Source organism: Gossypium raimondii, chromosome 11 (genome assembly GCF_025698545.1).
Source record: "Gossypium raimondii isolate GPD5lz chromosome 11, ASM2569854v1, whole genome shotgun sequence".
Classification (NCBI taxonomy): Eukaryota; Viridiplantae; Streptophyta; class Magnoliopsida; order Malvales; family Malvaceae; genus Gossypium; species Gossypium raimondii.
In genome coordinates this window covers 61,476,942-61,487,574 of record NC_068575.1, presented here as the reverse complement: position 1 = coordinate 61,487,574, position 10,633 = coordinate 61,476,942, and the positions used below count along the sequence as shown (strand labels likewise).

General features: G+C 33.0%; 2 protein-coding genes and 1 long non-coding RNA gene across 3 annotated transcripts; all 3 read right to left on the bottom strand.

The window, feature by feature from the left end:
* Positions 1-289: 289 nt before the first annotated feature.
* On the bottom strand, positions 290-964 carry LOC105801415 (brassinosteroid-responsive RING protein 1). Its single transcript, XM_012632718.2, has one exon. The coding sequence runs from the start codon at positions 915-917 to the stop codon at positions 426-428; it is 492 nt and encodes a 163-aa protein (XP_012488172.1). The 5' UTR covers positions 918-964; the 3' UTR covers positions 290-425.
* A 1,757-nt stretch (positions 965-2,721) lies between these two features.
* Positions 2,722-4,741, bottom strand: LOC105801920 (1-aminocyclopropane-1-carboxylate synthase). The gene is made up of 4 exons (XM_012633275.2): positions 4,512-4,741; positions 4,288-4,419; positions 4,041-4,201; positions 2,722-3,957 (listed from the first exon to the last, which is right to left on the bottom strand). Exons 1-4 carry the CDS (start codon positions 4,656-4,658, stop codon positions 2,964-2,966), a joined length of 1,434 nt encoding a protein of 477 aa, XP_012488729.1. The 5' UTR covers positions 4,659-4,741; the 3' UTR covers positions 2,722-2,963.
* A 4,177-nt stretch (positions 4,742-8,918) lies between these two features.
* On the bottom strand, positions 8,919-10,409 carry LOC105801921 (uncharacterized). The gene is made up of 2 exons (XR_008191321.1): positions 10,250-10,409; positions 8,919-9,445 (listed from the first exon to the last, which is right to left on the bottom strand). It is a non-coding gene; the product is annotated as an uncharacterized LOC105801921 (long non-coding RNA).
* Positions 10,410-10,633: the final 224 nt, after the last annotated feature.

Here is a 10,633-nt window from a genome sequence, read left to right as displayed (position 1 = left end):
AGAATGAGGTACACATAAGACATGCCACACTATGTGTAATTATCTGATTGTTTTGCCATACACATTAGTTTTTAATTTATTCTTCAATTTAACACATATGAATTTCAAAAGTCATTTCGTGAATATTATATATATGCTTAAATATATATGAATATTAAAAAAGGGTAGAATCAATGTGATAGCTTAATAATTAAATGTATTTATCGCCTCAAGTATGGTCTAAATTTAAGTTAGATTCACCCTATTATTATAATTAAAAATAATTAAAAAAGGAAAGAAAGGAAGGGTATGCAAAAATAAAACTGATCAGCAACTTCATTTTTTTTTTTCATTTTTGTAATTTCGTGGATCTTTTGACGTTTAAACTTTATATACATAAAAATAATTATATAACAAAAGTCCCCATTTTGCAAAATTGAGAAGAATCAATAATCATCAAACGATTCAGGGATGGAAGCAGCAGCCCAAAGCCTTTCATTAAACGTCTCTTCCATATCATCGGGAACGAAGCTCATTCTACAAAGTGGACATGTTTTCCGATCATACCCCATCCAACGATCCAAACAGCTCCGGTGGAATACATGCCGACAATTCATTAGCCGTCTGGTCTCATCCTCCCTTTCGAAGTCGTAAAAACAGACAGCGCAACTGTCCGGCGGGTCCACGAGGTGAGAGAACTTGACGACGGGTAGTAATTCCCGTAACAGGAGAGCGGTGATCGAGGTATCTCGGTGGCGCGCGGCGGGAACGCCGGTGTCCGCCGTGTGAGTCGGGGGAATGTGGGGTTCGAGGAAATCGGGGAGACCCAGGAAAAGGAAGAGAGCGGAAATGAAATCGCGAAGGTAAAGGAGGAGAGTTAATGAAGGGATAAGTAGCTTTGGGAAGAGAACCGCTGAGAATCCTACTGGAAACCCCATTAAAATTCTTTTTTGTTGTGTTGTGTGATAAAAGAAGAGAGAGGAAGACGAAGATATTGGGACGAATATGGTCGACTTTATATAGTGATAGCTGGAAATGAAATTACAGTACAGCTTTCCATCAACCTTGGCTTTAAGTTTTTACTTACTATTATTTAAAATTGTTTTAAAAATAATAAATTACCAACGTTGTGTTTGAAAGGCACGTTTTCTTTGTGTACGAAAAACCCTAGCTGGGTATCCACGATGTGAAAAAGAAACATCTTGAAATAGAGTTGGATTATATATTATTATTATTATTGTTAATAGCCTTTTGCTTTATTTGTCTATATGTTCACAAACTGTCCTTTCATGGCATGAAAACAACATTATCTCTTTTTACATGCTTGTGTCAGGTTTGATATATAATCATATGTGACTCTCCATTTAGATGCTCCACTAGAGTTGTCACCTTCTAATATTCTCTCTCTAGAGAAATAAAAGATTTTATTTAGGGGTGAAACAGTTCACAAGTTGACATTCATTTGAAAGTAACGGTTTCCTCAATAAGTTCAATATTATCAAGGGTAAGCAAGAGTCTTCATCGCCTTTTGTTTGGTAAATTTGCTTGTTTAAGCCCCAAAGATTATTTGATTCAATTCCGACCCTTCAAATTTTTTGACATTGCTCTTGGATATTATCTCGATGAAAGCTTGAATACCTAAAGATGTAGTGGGTAAGTACCTCATTATGTATACGAGTAGATGAACATTGCGTACAGTCTCACTTGAAGCAATGTCCTAATGCTTATAGTTATAGGCATGCTTAGAGGTGATATTAGTTCGCGTTGGTCAAAATAATTTGGATTTTTTTAACCGTCAATTATTATTTGGTTTAGTTTGGTACTTTGGTTCGATTCTTGGTTTTTCAAATTAATTTTTAATTTTGAGTTTTTAGATTTATTTTAATAAAATGATATTTGTTTTATGACTTCTGAATATTATTTAAAAAAAATTTCATAAATATTTTTTAAAAAATAAATTTTCAAGAACTTTTAAATTATTTTCACTATTTTAGATATAAAATATTTATATTTATTTAATAAAAAATTTAAATTAATTATATATTAAATAAAAATAGATTTCAATTCAGTTTTGAATAGACCCGATTTTTAAATTCGCATTCCATAAACGGTTGAAACACCTCAATTTAAATGAGATTTTTTATTTTTCAGCTTTTGTTACTCAACCCTGGGTATGTTAGTATGCTGCCACCTGAGCATATAAACAAACCCCTTTTTTTCAATTAAAAATGGGCTTTCTAATTGTTTCAGTCAAACACAAGGCGGGGGCCCATTGGGCAACACATCAAACCCCTCAATTGGGCAACTTTTGATGGGCTATGTTCGAAAATCGACCCACTACACTTTACAAAGTTCGCTTTGAAAATGGGTAATTAACTTAACTTCATTTTCATCAAATTTACATAATTTTTATTGGTATAATAATAAATTTAGTCCTCAAAGTTTACACATTCTACTTATTTTTTTTTTTGAAGTTAAAGTTTTTTACATATTCTTTTTCAAATCTTTAGATTTTTTTAATTTTATACTTTTGCTAGATAAATTTTTAAAATTAAGACCAAATTGATAGCATATATAAACATTGAGAGTTTAATTTATTATTAAACCAATCAAAATCATGTACAATTGATATAAAACATGGATTTTCGTTTTTAATTATCCTTAATAGTTCACTTTCAAAATTGGCGGAGGTTAAATTATTTCGAATTTTTTGAGAAGAACCAAATTACTCAACATCCAAAGTTTCAATGCAGCGCAAAAATATTATGTTTAATAAGAAAAATACAATATGTTATCCATGAATATTATCAACACAAATACAAGAAATTATAGTCCTTTATTTTGCACATTAACCCATGGAGTCCCACCAGAAAAGGATCTTGTATGGGTTATCTCCATGGAAAAGAATAGTGATATCTAATCCTTGTATAAAAAAAGAAAAAGGTTCCTTTGGATCCCGGTTTAAGCTCGGTGGCACCTCCGGTTTAAGTTCGGGCTTGGACGAGAGGTGATTGAGGAGACATGATACTTGGCGACATAATGAAATCATCCATTTTCCGAGATAAGCTTCGGGATAAGCTGAGTTTAAGGCTAGTTCGTCTGCATAATTTGTTACGTGGTGGAACCATGGTCTCATTGTTCTTAACCATGAAGTTCCTAATCCTCGACAAAGCAATTTCCATGGAGTAATCATCCATGTTAGCAAAGCAAACCCTAAACCAACCCGGTTCGTGACAATGGAACGACGATCCCGGCGAAACGTTGAGCTTAACTTCATCGATGATGACTCGCCATAAATCCATTTCGGCTTCGAATGTTTTCTCTTTCAAGAGTTTACGTAGATCCATCCATATAAACAACCCAGCATTGCTTTTCAATGAACAAATCCCGATTTGTGAAAGGGTCCAAGTGAAATATTTGTGCCGTTTGAACAACCGTTCTCTACTTTCTGCGACAAAATTATCGATGAATTCATCGTTAGACAGCATCGTCGCGATCAAATGTTGTGTTTGCGACGATACTAATCCAAAACTCGACATTTTACGTGCACAGCTCGTGACCGTATCGTTGTAGGAATACACAATGCCAACTCGGAATCCGGGGAATCCCATGTCTTTCGAAAGACTGTAAACAATATGGATCAAATCACGGTTGCATTCAACTTCTTCGATGACTTCTGATATACTAACGAATTCGGGTTCCATGAAAACTGTGGCCGCGTAGATTTCGTCGCCGATTAAATGGATGTTCTTTTCGTTTACGAAGTTTATGATGTTCTTCAATGTGTCCTTATCCATGAATGTTCCTAATGGATTAGATGGATTTGTTATGAGCAAACCTTTGATTTTGATGTTAGCTTCTTGTGCTTTATGGTATGCAGATTGTAAAGAATCAATGGTGACCTTGAAATCGTTGGCACTGTCACAAACGACAGGAACAAGCTCGACTCCAGTTCGCCACCTTAAGTCCCGATCGAATCTGTAAATGAATGGAATTTATTTAAAACCCGAACTCGAATACACCCGAAAAGAAAATATATAAAAAAAAAATGCAATGCATACCCTGGATAATAAGGAGTGGGAACCAGAAAAGCTTCACCGGGATCCGCCAAACAAAAGGCAACCATTTCATGAGCTCCAGTGGCTCCGCCGCTCATAACAATCCGGTCCGGATCGAATTTTACTCTATCTCCTCTCACTTTCCCCATAAATTTTGCTACAGCCTGGTGTATAAGTACACAAAGTTAATCAATAAATCAACACACAGAAACAAAAACACAAACACATTATGATAAAAAATTTCCCATACTTGTCTGAACTCAGGGATTCCATGATAATCCTGGAAAAGAGCTGTCTCTTTGAATTTGCTAACACCTTCTGCAGTACATATGGAAGCTTCTGGATGTTCCATTAGCCATTTTTCAATGAAATCAAAGCAAAGCTGAAGAGTTCAAAGAGCAAAAAAGTTATGAGTCGATCTCAAAAAGACAGACACAGTTATAAATAAATGGAGTATTTTTTTTTTCAACTTACTTGATTCTCAGCTAATCCCATTTGAATAACACCATCGGGTCTATCAGTAGGATGAAAAGGATTGGTTTCGTATGCTTTCCACCCATCGAAATAAGCTGAGTTTTCACCATGGCCATTACCTGTTGCAATCTTGGATATGGCTGCCATCTCGAAAAAAGGAATCTTTAGATCAAAAAATGAAGTGGATTAGTATTGAGAGAGATTTAAGATCTTTGAGTTTTTTTTGTGGGTTTTGCTTTGTTTGATGGTAGTGTGTGCTTGCCTGCAAGGCTTATTTATAGTGTGTTTTTTTTTATGAAAGAGGAAGAGTACCAGTATGTTCTGACAAGAATATGTGATTTGGTTTCCGACCAATTAAATAAAATTTTGCAATTGTCTTTTAAAAAAGACAAATAAATTAGGTGACACAGATGGTCTGATCAATGTTTTAAATTATCATATTTACTTCACTAATTATGACACTTTAAGTATAGTAGTGTTTATAGTTGGATTAAATCAAATTAATTAGTCGAATCGACTTAATTTGGTTAATCAATAATCAGTATGTGGTTTAATTTAGTTCAGTCGGATGTCGACTAATGAATTTTTTGAAATTTCAGTTATCGGTTAATTCAGTTCGAAATCAGGTATTTAACCGAAATAAATAATATATAATATATATAATTATTAACTTTTGTTTAGTTATTAATTTTTATGATTTATGTAGTGTTTCTAATGTCTTTATCTGTTATTGAAGTTTTTGAACTATTAAAAAAAGAACTATTTTTATGTGTTATACTTATTTTAATTAAAAGACAAAAAATATAAATTTTGGTTAAATTGGGTTAAGAGAACTAATTGAAATATTTCGATTTAGTTAATATATTTGAAAAACAATTTAAATTTGTTTAACAGTTAAAACATTTTTACATTTCGAGTATTAATCAAATCAGCCGTTTAAATACCCCTAATTATGTATAGGTTAATAATCAAAAAGAATTACAGTATAGACTAGTTAATTATGGGATTGCATCAAAAATTCAACAAACAACGCGATCACAAATTACACTAAACTTTGCATGGTAAAACTTGTCGTCTTCTCCGACCACATTTTTCTTCCATTTTTCATATGTTACACATGGAACCATTTTTGAACTCAAAGTGTAAACACTGAAAATGAATGCATGTTAGATATAAATATGAGAATTTTTCAAAAATCATATTTCAGTATTCAGAACCAAATGCTACAAAGTAGACACAGGTCCATGTTACTGTCGTCCCAGACATGTGGATTATCTTCATTAATTCATGTTAATTACTTTGCTTTTGTACAAAAACATGACGAGTTCAACGACAACGACAAATTATAAAATGAAAGATTAGTGGAATCAACACTGAGAGCATTAGGCTGTAAACCACAAAAGAGTATATATATTTTGCAGTAAGCATACCGACAATCCGACATAAGGGAGGCCAACTGTTACATTAGCTAATCCGACAGTGATCACCGACAATATATTAATTAGGAATTGAAATTTATAAGAGCTACCGACTTTCAGTTTCACTTGGACAGTTTTGAGAATCTTTTAATAATGTTGGATCAATATTCAGATTCAGTACCATGTCTCAATCTGCTTACCTGCAATGGCTGTGGCCCCTTTCACTATAATAATTCAACTCGCTTTGGAACTCTTTTTTATACATAAATTGAACATCATTTCATTATAGATCAGCATTGAGGTACTGGTTGAAAGGGTTATGACATACGCAATGACTTGTGTTTATTTAGTTTTTTTACCAACACTCAGCATGGTAATTGTGATTAGAGATGTAAATGAAATATTCACAACGTATTTGATTTGAAAAAAATTAAATTTAATTCGGTAATTATTGAATCGAGTTATCGGTCGAATTAAATTCAAACTTAATAATATTTGATATTCAAATGGTTTGCTAGCTAGTTAGCTTTTTTATATTTTATATTATTAAATTTAATTATTATCCTTAATACATATTATTAATCTTAAACTTAATTATATCTTGAGTCGAATTTGATCTTAAAAATAAATGTTCAATTGAGCTTGGTTGGATTTAAAAAATTCTATTAATTTACTCAATATTCATTAATCCACATGTCAAACAATTAGTGGTGGGGCATATAAAGTGGCATGGAGGAATTTCGTTCATCGAGCTTGATTCGAGTGTGGGATTCGATCCACGTGGTTTTACTTCTTCTGGATTTGTAGTTTTCCTATTTTAAGGCAGATTCCTTAAACAGTAGCTTTGAAATTTCTTATCTGCTACTGTAATACATGCAACATGTGGAGTGGCCGGTCGGCTTATTTTCTTGTCCTGCTTTTGACTCAATGAGTTGATTTAGATGGTGAGTTTTGTTTTATTATTTAATTTCTTGAGTCTAATAAAATTAAACCATATTAATTATATGATTAAATTTTAGGTTAAAAAATATAAATATCATATATATTTTTAAATACTTTTGAAACAAAGTAAGATAATAATAATAATATCTAAAACTCATAAAAGTAAAGTTCATTTTGTTAAAACAAATAAAAACTCTAAAACATAAAATTAATATAAAAATCGACAACTGAACTAAATTAAACTAAATAATATAAACAGTTCGATAAATCCAAAACACCTAATTGAATTAAACCAAACTCACCCTTAATTATTTATGTTTGATCTAATTATCATCTAAATTTTAATAAAAACTCAATATTTTTTTCAAACCTAAATTTAAACAAAATTTATCAATAAAAATCGAATCAAGCCAAAACTCAATAAACTCAAATTAGTATACCAACCATAAGTTTGACTTGGATTTTATTTATTTATTAAAACTAAAACGCGTGGGATGCTGACTTAATTGATGATTTTAAAAGCTAATATAATTCCTAACCCAATCTTTGAAATGGTCGAAGCATAATATGAGTACTTTTTCTAGTTTTATTATAGTGGATGCTCCCACTCAAAATGCCACTATATACAATTATAATAAAAATAATTCAACTCGAATCCGACTCATTATACCCATGATCCAATACTAAAAAGGAGCTCATCTTCATGATCAGGGGACGGTATTAAAAACGCTTCATTTTTTATGATCATTTTCTTCTATACTCCTGAACTAGAACACGATTTTTCTCTCCATCTTGACCCATTAGTACTGTGAATCAACAATTATATTTAAATATTTAATTGAATTAATATAAAAAATTAATAAAAAAATAACTCATTAATTCAATTAGAAATGATTAAAAATATTTTAAAAAATAAATATTATTATATTTTTAAAATTAAACTTATAAACCCAAAATAACTCATAAATATATATTAACACAAATTATTTTTTATTTGAGCGTGCAATGATGTAATTTAATATAAATAGAATCATAGATGAATTGCCAGCCAGATAGAGTTTCTGAAAATGGTTTTTTATGTCTGCTAGTTTTGACTTGAGGGAACATTCTCAAACCTGAGTTGTCCAATTGTAACATCATAGTATTATTAGCTTTGTAGCTTTCGTGTTAGGACGGGCAATTACATGCAACAAAATAATATTTTTTAAAATTTGAGTGTAACTCTCACCAAACTTTATTAAATAATCACGTGAATTTCATGGTAGTCATGTATTTCATGAATTTTAGTGTGAAAACTTTGAGATAAAAGAATGAATCAAATTCAAACAAAAACACCAAAAGTTGAAATGTAACATTTTATTTCACGTCCTAAGTTGTTGGATGGTCAGCGGATGACACTTCACAAGGGACGGCTCGCAAGCAACTCTTCACTTGGAAGGATGTCTAAGTCGACCTATAGGCGGTCCGTTACGCGGCACTTGCTAAAACAACTAAAGCATAACCACCATGTATGACCCTAAGGGCGAGAAAGTCAAAGTAAAATTACACAGTACACAATATGACGACAACTAACATGCAACAGCACTGCCACCTGGCTAACCCGCACAACCGTGCAGAACACTGTACTGTTGGTTACGTGGCACTATAAGACAAGGGTGGCCCCTCTATATATATAAGCCTGAGTGCACGCGGGACCAAATATCAACTTTTCTCCCTGGTAATATTACACATCAACTCTAGAGCATCCTCCTTCTCCCTGTCCTTCCTCCTTACACTGATTCTCCACCTATCACAGGTAAACTGGCACTCCCTTCCACCATCTCTTTGCAGGTGCCAACAAGTTCCGATCTTTGAACCTACCTCGCATACGAGTCACACTTAAAATGAACTGTATTGCGAAGGCTGAGCTTTTTTAATCTAAATAGAAGAAAAACAACATTCTTCCTAATGCTAATCCCAAATGAAAACAACAATATCATAAACCCGAGTCCATTTCTCTCGTCAAATACAAACAGAAAGCAACGTGAGAGGTTCAAAGTGAGGCATATAGCATAAGTTGTTTAGCATTTCTCTTTACAGACTAGGATTGAGATCATCATACGATATATCACCTAGTAAGAAAGAGAAGACATTGTCAAATAGGGTTTTCCGGCACATGCATGAATATGCAAGAAAGGTGCATCTGCACATACAATCCTCTTTGAGGGCGAGATAGGATATAGGGATATACAGAGTTTTCTATGTTATATTCACTGCCTGCTATCAGAGAATCAAAGACATCATAGCTTTGATCTAATGCAGTAGTATCATATGCACTTATCGATTCCTCGATACAACAGGCATCTATTCATTTGATTTGGCAATGCATCTAAGATGGACAACAAAAACAGATAGAAATTAACCAGCCATGCCATGCCCCTCAAGAGATCAAACAGGTAGTGCTATATCATGTGAGCAGCATGAAATTTCATCATCCAAATTACCCTGTAGATTGAAAATGACTTGAAGCAGGTTGAATCCGTCATGCATTCAGACCCATTTTCTGGTTGATCCACCCCATCATGTCCAACCTCCCTGAAAATAATTGATCAGCTTACATGCTGGAAATTCAGTTAAGCTGCAATTGAGCCTATTGCTCGTCGTAAATCAACAAAAGTATCAGTAGAAAAGAACCCGAATTTGAAACTTGGGAGGGAACAAAAACAAGACAAGCTTAAAACTTATGAAATGAAACAACAGAACAAAACCAGAAGTTAAACAACATAAACATTTGCCTAGCCCATTACCAATGTTACAGTGAACCAAGGAAAATGGGGGTGTTTGAAAACCTGCAAAAACTTGGTAAGTGAAGGGGATTTGTAGGGGATATTGGTTCAAAGCAGTCATCAATGGCAAAAGAAATCTTGGTACTAAATGGTTGAATCTCTTTCCCTCAGTGGCACCAATTGAATGGGTACGAGAATACGATCTTCTAAGAAAACTTTTATAAAAAAAATTGAATATATCCTAATGGACTTAAACCCAAAACATACACGCTCGTCAGGGCACCTGCATTATCAAATTCACCATGGTAATTTGGGTAACCATCGTCTACAAACTTGATCAAGTATAGAAACATAAAAGAAACAGTAAGAAAGTAATCTAATAGGAGTAAATACGATACACTATAATACACAATTAATGAATCTGTATCAAACCCATAAAAAGTCTGTTCAGACCCATACTTTAAAAAACCCATAAAAAGTCTGTTCAGACCCATACTTTAAAAAACAATTTTAATTATAATGGAGCATATTCAAAAGATCATATATGTATGTATATATATATATATATATATATCAATCAAACGAAGTCAATTTCATTGCCAAATCCTCGTACCTCAACAGCCAGACATCATAGCAATTTAGTGGCATTATCATCGGCTTCAGCTTTTGCTCTTCGAACTTCGATTTCAGCCATGGCTTCGACCTTCGTGGAATGTAGCTTGGGTACCCTTTGATCAGTGGCGGGATAATCCTCAGCAGTAATGCTGTGAGGCTCATCATTTTGGCGGGATCCAAAATGTCGGATCCGGGTTTGGTTAAAAAATTGTTCACGGAAATTTATTGGTAAAAATTTTCTATTAGTCTCTGTACTTTATGAAAGTTTTGGAATTAGTCCTTGTTCTTTAATTTGCTCAATTTTAGTCCCTATGTTTTTTGAATTAGTCAATTTTAGTCCTTATGCTTTTTGAATTATAAAATTTTAGTCCTGACTTGGTTA

Bases quoted from the DNA above. Each gene is read 5' to 3' on its own strand.
- LOC105801415 (XM_012632718.2), bottom strand. From the start codon at position 917: ATGGGGTTTCCAGTAGGATTCTCAGCGGTTCTCTTCCCAAAGCTACTT.
- LOC105801920 (XM_012633275.2), bottom strand. From the start codon at position 4,658: ATGGCAGCCATATCCAAGATTGCAACAGGTAATGGCCATGGTGAAAAC. The intron at 4,420-4,511 runs GTAAGTTGAAAA...TGAACTCTTCAG, and splicing joins TGGGATTAGCTGAGAATCAA to CTTTGCTTTGATTTCATTGA. The intron at 4,202-4,287 runs GTATGGGAAATT...CTTATACACCAG, and splicing joins GAATCCCTGAGTTCAGACAA to GCTGTAGCAAAATTTATGGG.